The 13812-nt window shown below is 41.3% G+C and overlaps 2 protein-coding genes across 4 annotated transcripts in view; one reads left to right on the forward strand and one right to left on the reverse strand.

Annotated features, from left to right (window-relative positions):
• Window positions 1-308: 308 nt before the first annotated feature.
• Window positions 309-5380, reverse strand: fundc1 (FUN14 domain containing 1). 2 transcript variants are annotated; one of them, XM_077580540.1, is made up of 6 exons: window positions 4901-5380; window positions 4692-4753; window positions 4115-4268; window positions 1544-1619; window positions 1333-1461; window positions 309-989 (listed from the first exon to the last, which is right to left on the reverse strand). In XM_077580540.1, the coding sequence occupies exons 2-6, from the start codon at window positions 4708-4710 to the stop codon at window positions 912-914; spliced, it is 456 nt and encodes a 151-aa protein (XP_077436666.1). In that variant the 5' UTR covers window positions 4711-4753; window positions 4901-5380; the 3' UTR covers window positions 309-911. The 2 variants fall into 2 exon arrangements, with proteins under 2 accessions (XP_077436666.1, XP_077436665.1); XM_077580539.1 differs by having other exon boundaries at window positions 4692-5380.
• A 158-nt stretch (window positions 5381-5538) lies between these two features.
• The window catches only part of kdm6a (lysine (K)-specific demethylase 6A), a 50617-nt gene continuing 42343 nt past the window's right edge, over window positions 5539-13812 (forward strand). For both annotated transcript variants that reach the window (XM_077580536.1, XM_077580537.1), the window contains exons 1-2: window positions 5539-5999; window positions 6151-6214. In XM_077580536.1, coding sequence (XP_077436662.1) covers window positions 5815-5999; window positions 6151-6214 — 249 coding nt within the window. In that variant the 5' untranslated portion in view covers window positions 5539-5814. The remainder of the gene's footprint in view (window positions 6000-6150; window positions 6215-13812) is intronic.

Genomic DNA, 13812 nt, shown 5'->3' on the forward strand with positions numbered 1-13812 from the left:
AAATTCCAAAGTTACAAGTATTGTATGTACACACATAGGTTATGTATATAAAGCTACCTATTACATAAACGTCACAGTACTTACGTGTATATTAGAATTTCCGGGTAGAAATGGTAACGCCATGACGGGAATGTGCTATGTAGGCTATGACAAAACGTGCTTGCAGGTGGCCCCTTCGTATCATCCAGTGTTGACGGTAACTAAGGTTACTTGTGTAGGTTTCCAATAGCAGGCGCCAATAAACAGGACTATCTACGTTTGTCTGAACTAGTTTTGTCTAAACAATAAACCACACAACACAATTAACCTAATGTTCAAATGTACTTTAATTTGTTCATCAAACATACATTATTATGAGCAGTCTGTGATATATTAAGCAGTAACTTATTGCTCATTTAAAAAGCATAAAAAAATGCAGGGCAAAAATTATTCCAAACCAATCAGCATGAAAATTCACTTCAACTATGATTCATTGACTTTTGATGGACACAATGCATTACAACAATGAGAACCTTTCAGTGGTGGTAACAATAAATAAAATGTTGCAACATTGTGATAGGTTTCCCCCCTTTAGTATCCGATTTTCAGGAGTGTCCAAAGTGAGGCTCCATGGCTTTTTTTTATTACTTTATTTTAAACACATGATTATGTTTAGACACCCCTGCTGTAATACAAGTGCAATCTTTTGGCCTAGTACAAGAACTGAGCATATTCACCCATAATAATAGTGCTTCTTAAAGTGGCGGTACAGCATCTTTACATCGAGGAAAAGGGGTTCATCCTATACAAAGAAGACAACTACAGGATAACTGGAAACATGCCGTCAGCGCATTGATCATCCACCGAGCAACAGCGTATCCCTTTTCCCGATGTGTCAAAACTTTTCGGAGTGTTCAGCCATTCGTCTGCGCTTAGGACGCCAGGCCGAGCAGGAAGCCTCCGACGAAGCCGCTTGTAACCACAATGTTTTTCTTCACAAACTCTGTGGACTTAAGAGTGACAGGTACATGATTTTTTGAGTACTATACGCTGAGTACAACCCTCAGCACCACACTAAGTGAAGTGAGATGTCATTAAATCGTACTAGCAGTTTCAAAATTGCAAACTCCCCATTTGACTAATGACATCCTAACAGTGACAAAAAGTAGACATCTATTTCAGATTTGTTGAGAAAATACTGTCAATATGTCCTGTTGTTAACACTGTTATGCAATACAAACCTCAAGCTTAGCATGAAATGAGTATGATTGGGCGTAAGATTGCGCCATCAGTTAAGCAAGTGAACCGCATTAATGAGCAAGACATGTTATAAAGCTGATGTTTGGAACTCACCCTCTCAACTAACGTGTTCAGCTCTGGACCTGCTTTGTCGGTGTTCTTCTTGATCTGCTTCTTGGCTTTGTTCACATCCTTTTCGACTCTCTTCCAATCCACTTGGATGTAGCCACTATTGTTTGCTATCTAGAAGGCAGACGAGCCAGAAAACGTGTTCCATATTATTCTCATCAATGGCACAATTATTGAACAGCGAGTGAATAAATACCTGTAACAAAAGAAGTCCTCCACCCACAGCGGTGGCAGCGACTTTGCCAACTTTCTGGAAGAGGTAGCCTGCACACCTGACATGAAGCACAGGTCATTAGTTAAAGGGCGTACGCGGATACCGATAATTGGGGATAACGTGAGTCTGATTATCCCTTTCCGATCAAAGTCAGCAAAGGCCAGATAATCGGATAATTAAGATTATCCTGAGGAATTCATTACCCTTTGGTGTGGGGCTAAGAGTGATTTTTCATCACCAATTTGCTCAGGAAATGGATGGGGTGACAATCAATGTTAGAACTTGGGTCAATATTTGAGATGGCAACTGCTTGATACGTGGTCAACTCAAGGACTTGGTGGCTGACGGAAGTAGCCTGGACACAACTCGACCGGTTGTATCGAGTGTAAAACGTATCTCCCAAACCAGTCACAATAAAAATGGAAAGTGTTTGAAAAATAAGCAAATGTAGCCTAGCTTCTTGTACTGCTTTTTCTTCCATTTCCAATCAGTCTGTATGCCCTCATGCAGTGTCCAAACTCGGTCCTCGAGGGCCGGAATCCTGCAGGCTTTGGATGTTTTCCTGTTCTAATGAACAGGATCGTTATCAGGCTTATGCAAAGCTTGCTGATGAGCTTCAGGTGTGTTGGAGAAGAGAAACATCCAAAACCTGCAGGAATCTGAACCTTGAGAACCGAGTTTGGACACCACTTCCCTAACCCCGGGATTACACCAGCTGTGTGTGCGTTGCGGATCAACTGTGGAGTAGCTGCGTCGTGACGGAGGCCGCCGCTCGGACAGACCTATTTTCTATTGTTGCCGGACGACACATCCGTCAAATGGCAAACTAGCACAGAACACATTGAGCTGGACAGGAAGACTGACAGTTTCAAAATAAAGTTGCTGGCATGACTTGTAACAATAACTGTTACAGTTAATTTCAACAACAGGGGCGGAAACTGCAACTGTTGAGTGTTACATCACACCCCGTCCCAGCGTTTACCCTTTATTGACACGTGTCATCATTCCTGTCACAATTACAGTTCATTTGCTACCTGAGAAAACAGAATCCAAGTGCAACAAATTGATCCATGCCCATATATCCATGAGGTGGATATACGCGCACAACTACAACAGTTACAGAAAAAACATGTAATCAGATTACAGGCACATTTATTTAAATGGCAATTTGTTTGATAAAATTATCACAATTGTCATGTAGGTCAATGGGTCGCCTGACTCCACTCGTGTGGTCGTTGTGAGAAAACGGGTCTACTGTCTGCGAGCCTCCAAATTAGGGGTGTGAATTGCCTAGTACCTGGCGATTCGATTCATATGACGATTCAATTAATCCTGATATGAATCTATAAATTGATTATTGCGATTTTTTTTTAAACTCAAATTTAGAAAATACTAATCAGTAAACTTGTACACTGTAAGATTTGTATGAAAATGTATTTATTTATCTAAAAATTCAGGCTTATAACTGAGTCACTGCATTTAACAAACAGGTTGCAGTCTGTTGCATGTTTGAACAGCACTGAAATAAAATATTAAGGCTTAATGTTCCATTAATATAACATTCTTCCATACTTAATGTGTGAATCTTAACCCCAAGTAAGACGTTTTGTTGAATATTCCCATAAAAAATTGATGTTTAAAAATCGATTCGGCCGCATATCGAATCGATTCAAGGATTGCGCGCTGTGATATTGTGATATATTGCCGAATCTATTTTTTCTAACATCCTTACTCCAAATGCAGCCAGTTTAAAAGCATCACGGGGAATAGAAAGGATGACGTAGTGGCCGCTATTCACTGTGTGGGACGGAGTCACTGATGGACTAATTTACCGTAAATAACATTTGCAAAGAAAAGTTTGAGCTCTCAAAGTCTTGCTACGGCGGAGCTAGTTGCTGAAAACACTATATTAACAAGATGTCTATACTTGTGACTGGGAGAAAAGTGTCTTTTCACGGTTGAAGTCAAGCATCATCATCGCATAATTACGGTGTTTGTGCTCAGTTCTGTGTGATGGAGTTGGAGAGTGAGGTGTTAAAGGGATAGTTGACTCAATGAGCCATTTTTAGTAGTAAAAACGTAATATTTTGTCCAGAATTAATTTGATAACTTGATTATTTTCCATGTACTGTATAATTAATACCTTTAAAAGCACATTTTCCCATTTGCTGTCGACTGAAAATCACATCACCTGTGCTGATGAAATGGGTAATAGGCAATCACGGCTCACCTGTTTCCTGGGCTTGGTCAGTAAAATGAGTCATGATTGGTCGTTACCAGTTTCCTCAGCACATGTGATATCATCTTCATTCGACAGCAAGTGGCAACATTTGTTTTTATAGGTGTTTATTGTTAAAGAAAAATAATTAAGTTATCACATTAACTATAGACAAACTATTATCGTCTTACTGTTGAAAATGACTCAATGAGTCAAGTATCCCACTGCAAATGTTGCCTTCATAAGTTTGTCCCCGCCCCCATTAGACACATTACAACAAAAAAAAAAAAAACACACACACACAAAAATCCCACACATAATAATGTATTGTTTACCATCCGCTGACTCCTCCTATTGCTATCTGTGTGGCCACGGAGTATTTCTCTGCCAATGGGCCGGACGTCTTGCCAAACATGCGATTCCACCATCGCTGCCGTTTGGCGTACTCGGTCAGATCGACGACCTTGTCGTAGAGCTCCTCTTCCAGATCTACATATGTGAACATGTACAAAACATGACATAATACATCAATGACTAGATTTCGTGGATGAACCAACCTGAGAGTAACGCTAGCACGACACAAATGTCCTAAAGGCTGTTTGTAGCGTGACTTGACAACAGACGGTGACGTTAACACTTAAATTCAAACATCACCGCAATTCAAAATAGCATAGTGTAGTATGTGTTTCACGTCATTATTCAATTAAAATGAAAAGTTTTGGTGTCTAAATTTGTTAGCATCCTAACCAGATGCGGTTAAAAAGTTAGCCAATACTGCGTAACCGTACTCTAAAGCCAGTGTGCTGAAAGTTATAGGATGCAAGATGATCAGATGACGTTTCACTCAAAAGCATTTTATGTTCATGTGGAATGTCCGAAAAAAACGCGAAATTAGCTTAACGCCTTGCTTACCCTTGTTGTGCTTCGCCATTTTGGATCCTCAGTTGCCTTCAAGTCCGTTGTCACTTGGACTACTTTTGACATTCAACGGGAGGGAGAGGGGGGCTGCTTATATTTCCAAAATACAGTACTTTGAACACAGTATCGCTTAGGTTTCAGGAATATCAATATAACTTGACAACCAAGCGAACTTATGTATTTTGTATATAACTAGTACTTACAGCTGCCATGTCATAAAATAACAGAGCCGAAAGTTTCCCAAAAGCCACAATTCCAAATTTAAAGGAAGCCGTCACGTCTGACGTCACATCAAACCCTGGTGAATTGTGGTTAATGTACCTTGTGGTTATTTTGTTAGACGTTTGTGTGATTCACTCCACGCGATAGCTATTGTAATTGAAATTCAACATTTCATGCGTATAATTTGTAGTATAAAGACAAGTAAACTTTCAAATAAAATGCACACTGGGTTTTTGGACAATTCTTATAGAGTTGTTAATAATTACGTCACTGCGTATCTGTCCCCCAATCGCAAAAACTACAAAATGGTTGCCAGGTCGGGACCGAACTTCCCTTTTCTCGCCTTTTTTGAATGACAGCTCTTCTGTCCAATTATATGACAGAATATAGGATTACGTAATCACAATACAGAGGGCGGAACCAATCGCGGGAGTATGGGGGGGCAAAGGCCGGACCTTTTTTTTTTGCCAACGCGCACGCGTCCGTCCGCGTGCTCGCCAAACGTCAAGCGGGGACAGTCACGTGACAGAGCAGGCTTGTAGCTGATTGGACGAAGTGCGCGGAGGGCGTGCCGACAGCGACGGCGTGCGTTTGCCAGTGTGACACAATTACAACAACTTTGAGCCGATGGTTGGGGAAGTTTACGATATTATCAAATTACACCCAGTCGTAAAAAAGCCAACGTTGCATCCACACCATGCACACATTGGCGCCGGGAATCACGCTGTTAAAATGAGGCGGGTGGAGGCTAACTTGAAGGGCTCGTTTCCTTGAGGATTTGGAAAGAAAAATACGCTACGCCCCGCGCTAGTTGCTGCGAACAAGGTGTGCAACTCTTCCGTTGCTCGTCTCATTAGCCGGGCTCGACACCCGTTGCTGTTTCAACTTGTCCACCATGAAATCGTGCGGAGTGTCGCTCGTCGCTGTCGCCGCCGCCGCCTCCTCTTCGGCTGCTGCGCGGAGTCTGAGCGCCGCTGCTAATGACGAGGAGAAAATGGCGTCGGCAAAAGCGAGTGAAACCGAAGAGGACTTTCCGACGCTTACGACGCAAGAGAAAGACAGCTTGCTCGGAATTGACAGGTTAGAAAAGTGTGGCGCTAACATATTTTTTTGTTGGGGAAAATCCGCTTCGTTTCTTCCATATGTGCTTTACGCAGTTTGTAACAACACAACACGAATGCTCCTCTCAAGTAATACGGAACCGCCTGTGTTGTGTGTCCTCTACTTGCAGTTCACTGTTTGGATTTCATAGGCTTCAAGAAGATGGCGCCAGAACGAAGGCCTTACTGTTAAAGGTATGCCACCACAGTGAAACATCACAGTTGCCTCTTTCCATTATTTCCTCTCGTTACTAGTGCACATCCCCTCCCGAGATAAAGTGGCAGCGACCTCTCAACGCTACTCGTTGCTAATACGGCTAATGTTATTAGCAGCGACGTGCAGAGACGTGAATTTACCCAACTTTGACTTACTAAATCATCATTTAGATTACACTATACATGTTTTCTTGATTGTGTGCGGTCTCACGCAACTATAACACAACGCAATTACTATAAAAGGCCACATACGTTTGTTGACGCCACATATAATAGTGTCACAGTTCCAAGCTAGCAAACGAACGCGATCTAAAATCTCCACGTTTAAGATTAATTCTACATGGCTTCCAAAGCGATAGAATGTTTATTTCACAACATTTATTTCAATAAAGGCAAGAGACAAACATGTTGGCAAACGTTAAATCCATAGCGTACATTTCGCTTGTTGTAAGATTAGAAGTCAATCAGCGCTCGCTACTTGGCTACAAAGTACGGAGAGAGTGTGATGAAAAGCCTTTGAATGTAAATGTGCGTGGAAATTGCAAAATACATATTAAAAAGCTGCGCGGCCAATTGACAGTTGTCAGCTCATACAATAATGCTCGTTTAGGTTTGTGCGTCAGCTTACTAATGCTAGCGTGTAGCTGTAGCCTTTCCCGTTGTGTAGCGTATTTTTGCCTCTCTATCAAACACGCTTAGCTGATATCATGAACAGAAACGTATAGCCAATGCAATTTTAAACGCATTACCAACAAATAACGGTCGTACGATTGGAAGCAAGATGGTGGAGATGGGATGATCACACTTTAGCTTACGTTCCAGGCTAACTAGCCGTGCTAGCTGGGCTAATCACGTTAGCTAAAAAAACAAACATGTTCGTTACGTTTATAACAAGCATTATAGATGGTCGCATGATTCAGCAGTGTGCAATTTGAACAGCGTGGGGCAGTTTTGTGTACTGTACCCTGAACCACTGTGTAGATGTAGGCAGGGCTGCCTTTGCTCAATGCAAGTTTTCAACATGTGGTTTGTGGGCTTCTCGTTGGAGAGTGAACGTGTGATATTGGTGTTGAGACTAGGGGTGCGCGGTATTGAGGGTATATTCAATATAAGGTATGAATTTGCCCGAAGGTGGTGATATGGACCCAACCGAGGAAATTCGTGTTGTTTACGTCTTTGTGCAGAGTAGCGGTGCAACAGTTTCAGATTTTGGTGTACGATTATTGTCTGAGGAAAAAAAACATGGTTTTACGTTTTTTATGGTTATTTTTGTAGACATAAAAAAAATAATCCCATCATCATTCATTGAACATGTTCATTTTTAACAACAACAAATAACTGAAAATAAATTTTAAAAAGTTGCTGCCTTTTAAAACAAGTACAGAAGATTAGACATAGTCTGCTGGTAGGCTCTTAAAATAGGGTCTTGCGGGAGCTCCCTGCCTGGCTGCGGCCTGGAGCCTCGGGATCGGGGTGGCTGGGGCACGGCGAGCGGTGTGCCGATGGTTCCTTGGTTGACTTTTAACTCTTTGATTGGCAAGCGTTATCCAAAAATAAAACCCATAGAGTGTCTGCTGATTTCGAGTATGTTCACTCATCTTTTAAAACAGCCAGAATATTGTGCGTTATGACTATGTAAAAAAAAAAAAAGGCGGAGGGGGGTACCGTATGAAACATTCGATTACATTTTTTTTCATTAGGGAAAAGTATGATTTTTACCTGATTCCGTAACCGTTCTTTAGTAATCATTTGAAAACAGGTGGTTTGAGTGTCACTAAGCTATTTTAGGCAAAATAAGGAGAAAACAACTCCACAACACAGATTTTTGACACACATTTTTTGGTTTAGTGACATCTCAAACATCTCATCAGTCCTCCCTTTGTATAAAACATGAACAAAAATGATGAAACTGTGTCTTTGATGGCAAAATGATTTATTTACATATTTGATAAAATATGCAAACGGCAACATTTTCATATTTGCAATTTTTTGGGTATTTACAGGAATGTTTGTGCGTGTGTGTGCTCACATTCATGTGTGTGTGTGTATATATATATATATGCGTGCGCATGCGTATACACATACATGACATCATTGCTTCTATTTTTAAAATTAAATCATCTTCGCCATCTATTCTCTCTTTTTGAGACTCTTTGAATCAAATTTACCATGACAAACACTTTGATCAATGACGGTGTGCTTGAAAACGTAAAGTGTTCCCGCACTTTTCTTGGGCGGGCGTGGAACGTATCACCCAGAATAGGTGAATTTCCTCAAAGTAGAGGTCGTTAAAAAAATGGATGGATAATTACTCATTTATGTTAATGTTGTTTCCGGTTTCCACCGGTTTGCAAGCGTCCATGACAAAACACGTCTGTCTTCTCTTCACCGAGCAATATGGAAATGCTATCCACTGCCATCCGTTGGATTATCAAGCAGGAATGCTGCAAGTTACTTTATGCATATGAGTGTGAATCCAACCATCCATATTCTGAACCGCTTATTCCTCACAAGGGTCGTGGGATGACTGTGAATATTAATGCTTCTTTTTGGCAGAATGTTGTTATAAACAATTCAATGCACTTTTGTTTGCAATGGCGCTACAGTGTATGTAGCAATTAACTTATGTTATAGACCCAGATAAAAATCCGTGATAGGGAATCTGCTGTATTTCCTAAGATCCGCCATGTTGTCATGTCATTAATTGCATTGATGCACAGTGATCTCATCCAAAAGTGATACAACACTGGCATCTGCTAGCCATAGTTGGTGTTTTTTTCTTAGCTAATATTTATAATTTCATGTAGTACCAATTTTGCTTTTATTTGGAAGACATTCTCAGAAGTACCAATGTTGCAAATAGTAGAAACTTCTTTCTCTTACTTGGAGATTTAGTAAGAATATGAATATTTACATTTATAATTGAATCCAATGCAGTTACATTAATCATGTATATTTTATTGAACATGACCTGATCAAAACAATAAATAATGATTGAAATCAATTACAACTACAGCACAATGTAAACAAAGTGCAAAAAACACTCTGGCAAATCACGACATTCACATTCCTGTGATGCGTTTTATGCTAAGCTTCCAGTGGTTAATAAATAAATTTAAACAAATTGACATAAGAGACACAGTCATAGTGCATAATTATCCATCCACATTTTGGGTTTTTATGTCCAATTTCTTACCTTACTTATTTTGAGGGGTATTTGTGTTCAGTCTTTCGCCTTTTCTTTTATTTAATGTACAGTTTAATTACTGCCACATGGATGCACTCCGTTTAATAAGGTGGCGGTAATGCACCAAAAGCACCTGCCAACCGCGATAAGAAAGAAGAAGTCATGCATTACCACCAGTGGCCTTCTTCATAGCCATAGGTATCTATGCTAAAGAAGGGGGCGCTAATGAACCAAAAGTATTTGACAACCATCAAATGGAAGTAGAAGAAGTATTTCGTAGTCTTGTGTAAGTTACAGTGTAGTATGACTTATTTACTATTTAGAGCAGCAAAATGCACAGTAAACGATCAGGATTCTACTTTTGGCTCCAATGTGACGCAGAATTTTAGCTAAGGTAAGCCATTTAAAACTACTGCAAAAAGAAAAGCTTTTCCATGGTGCATCTGTCTAAAAGGTGTGTGTTTGAATGTGTGTATTTTTCGAGAGGGAGACCCGCGATGCGATCCGCTTGCATTAAAACGCAGCCCATTTTTAAAGTTATATAGCAATCTTTTTTAAGCACTGGGCTCCTTTTGGGGTACTCTGAATAACAGAAGGGCACATTTGAACAACGCTCACACGAGATTTTGAACAAGTTCGTGCTCGCCTCGAGCATATTAATTTACCAGAAAAAGCTGTATTAAAAGTATCAGTACATGGTTTTATGAATCAATATTGGGCTATGAAAAGCAATATTGATTCGATATCAAAATATATTGATATTTTAAACCCAGCCCTCCATCATTCTTCTTAATGTATGTCAGCTTTCATAGCTTTCATATTGATTGATAGAAAGCCTACATTATTTAGATATTTGCAATTATTAATGTATAATGCATTGATTGACTTATTTATTGTTTGAGTTTGAAATGTCTGACTCAATTTGAATGCTCTTTTTGGCTTGATGAACGCAAGTGATGTCAATGTGTATGCTCCTGTTAGTGCAGGGGTGGCCAAATTCGGTCCTCGAGAGCCACTATCCAGCCTGTTTTCCATGTCTTCCTCCTTCAGTGCAGCTGATTCTAATGATCAGCTCATCAGCAAGCTTTGCAGAAGCCTGACAACGATCCTGATCATGAATCAGGTGTGTTAGTGGAGAGAAACATGGAAAACAGGCTGGATAGTGGCTCTCGAGGACCGAACTTGGCCACCCCTGTGTTAGTGTATAGTTGCCAACGCTGGAGACTTGTGCCCTATCATACAATGACAGACTAATTAACTAGCAGTTTCTTAGCATCCTTAATTAGCGATTAAATGTGTATGACTTCGGGATGGCGTTGTGTTGATGTCGGTTGCTTCTTGTTTTTGTCACAGCCGCAAAAACACTTGTTTTGTGATTGGTGTTTGGGCTGAGAGAAAATTGGCGGGCTTAGTACAAGCTGAATTCTCAGGGATTTGTAGTCTCACAAATACCGAGAGAATTCAGCTTTCAGCTCAGGTAAAAAAAAATTACCAGCGTCTGCAGTCTTTACGGACAAACTGTAGAACACACAATCAAATGAATTAAAACATTTAAGTGACAGTGTGTAATCTTTAGTGCCATCTAGTGGTGAACTAATAATTAATTCAATTTAAAAACCCACTATTTATTTAAAGTCACACTGTGTAATAAGTGACCATTAGATAGATGTCGCTATAGCAAAGAATGTACCCAAATGCATGCATTTTGAAGCATGCAGAAGTATGCACACTACGGTGGCTCAGAGAGACCCCACTCCCCAAAGCCTACCTACAATTCTTATTTTGCGTTGGCATACGAGCATCTCGGTGAGCGACGGCGACTTAACAGCTGGTGTGAAGCCCAGCGAGTGATGCCGAAAGACCAAGCGAGCCGGATTTAGCCGGAGCAGCTAAATAAGAGCGGCAGTCGGGAGTTACCCCGGCATTACACCGCATGCGCTCCGCTCCGGCGGCGCAGCTGATTCGTTTCTATCACCTTGTTCAAATTACACCGGCTGTATGTGCGCTGCGGATCCACTGCGGACTAGCTGCGTCGTGCTGGAGCCCGCCGCACAGATAGACCTATTTTCTATTTTTGCCGGACGACTCATCCAATGGCAAACTAGCACAGAACACATCGAGCGGGACAGGAAGACCGACGCAGTTTCAAAATAAAAATACATAGTAGAAGCTGTGGGGGTGAACGGTGAGTTCAATCAAAGGAATTCCATCTCTCTTTGTGCTTTTCTGTTGAGCACAGACTGCGTTTGTCGTTGTTTTTAATGTCACATTATCGCACACGAGACACAGCGGGAAGTTGTTGACGACGGAGCTGCCGGAACGTAGCTGTGCGCAGCCGGTGAGTTTTGTCCATAAAATTGACGTGTCCAGAACACGCAGTCAAGACGGAGCGGAGACGCAACGCACACGCATGCGGTTTAATCCCGGGGTTAGTCAGAGCCATAGACTGGAGTGGCTAACAAGCTAGCGGGAGAAGCTAGTAAAAAGATTAATAAATAAAGCTAGTAGAATGTGACAAGCGATGGGAGCCCGAATCACAGGACTCAGTGACAACCACCTGCAGGCCCCAGCTGTGGAAGGTAAGTGGTGGTCGATCCTTGGGTCCGACACTCGATGCAAGCACCACCAGAGCTAACTACGTTCGTGAAGTTGTCCTTTGGGCATCTGTAGTAGGAAGATGGCGGCAAAACATGACAGCCTCTTGTAAGGTGAGACTATAGCCATGCAAAAATAATTACAGTAATTTCTGGACTATAAGGCTCACTTGGTTTGTTTTGCTCTGCTCCTTTATAGTGCGTCCCCTTGTGATCTGATGGATAAGACGCAACTTTGTATTAGCCGCAGGGTCAAATGCAAGTGAAAAAAGTAACGGCTTATAGTCCAGAAATTACTGTAGTGATTACTAGATCTACGATTATATAAAAACAAGTGACATACTATTGACAGTCGTTTTTTAAAATGAATGACTAGTTCACTACCAGATGGCGCTAGGGATCACTGACTGTCCCTTTAAATAATGTGCACACCAAAAGTTTTTATCACATCAACATACATTTTTTAAAATATAATAATATAATATATATCTAGTAATCACTAATTATCAGAGATGGGCATTCCATCAATATTGACGGAAGGTCTGTCAATGACAAACTAACCAATGACGGAAGTTTTTTTTTTTTGGTCCAGTCCCCCTCTGCTAATTATATTACATGGCTAGAGCCTCTCTTTTCAAGAGGCTGACATGTTTCGGCACTATCTTCCTGCTACAGATGCCGAAAGGAAAACTTGGCGAACGTAGTTAGCACTGGTGGTGCTTGCATCTAGTGTCGGACCCAATGGGTCAACCACCGCTTACCTTCCACAGCTGGGGCCTGCAGTTCGTCGGCACTGACTCCCGTGATTTGGGCTCCCGTCTCTTGTCACCTTATGCTTTGCTCTCGCAAGCTTTTACTACCGTTTTATTTTTATTTTTTTACTAGCTTCTCCCGCTAGCCGCTCTTGTAAGCCACTCCAGCCTCTGGCTCCGACTAACTCCCGCTTGCCACTTAACACCGGCTGCCAAGTCGACGTCACTCGCCGATATTCTTGTTCGCTCACGCAAAATAAGAATTGATGGTTAGCTTGCGAAGTGTGGTCTCTCTGAGCCACCGTAGTGCGCATGCTTCGAAATACATGCACTTTGGCTGCATTCTATGTTATAGTGATCATCTAGCGGTCACCTATTACACACTGTCACTTTAAACACAAAATTAAACGCATATCCAGTGGCCCTAAACAGTCCCAAACAAAATATGTGGTTTTACAACTTTCTGAATTAAATTGATTTACAACAGTGTAACCAGAGCTTTAGCAACAAAAGTTTGTTACCGTTTAATTAAACTTTGGTGTCTGTCTCAACACTGGGTGGCACCCATGTAATGACATACATGATATGAACACATCACCCAAACAAATCAAAATTTTTTAACATAGCCGACAGGGTGGCTGGATCAGTGGTAGAGTGGTCGTCTCCCATCCGTGAGATTGTGGGTTCGATCCTCATCACTGGTCACCATGTCGAAGTGTACTTGAGCAAGACACTGAACCCCAATTTGCATGGCAGCAGTCGACCACCGGTGTGTGTGTGTGAATGTGAGGCGTTGTAAAGCGCTTTGGCCACCATATGGTGTAGATAAAGAGCCTATAGAGCTATATAAAAAAACGTCCAGCATTTACCACTTGATTTGAATGAAACCGGGTGTATTTGTTGATCGGGATAGCACAACACTAAATCTAAAATTTTGGCTCAACTGGAGCATGGCTTTGGGAGCTACGGTTTGCCGAATTTTTACATTTTCACTTTCAACTAAAAGGGGCACGGCCGCCTTCTTTTGAACCTTTTATATCTCTG

This window comes from Vanacampus margaritifer, chromosome 11 (assembly GCF_051991255.1).
Source record: "Vanacampus margaritifer isolate UIUO_Vmar chromosome 11, RoL_Vmar_1.0, whole genome shotgun sequence".
In the NCBI taxonomy this organism is placed as follows: domain Eukaryota; kingdom Metazoa; phylum Chordata; class Actinopteri; order Syngnathiformes; family Syngnathidae; genus Vanacampus; species Vanacampus margaritifer.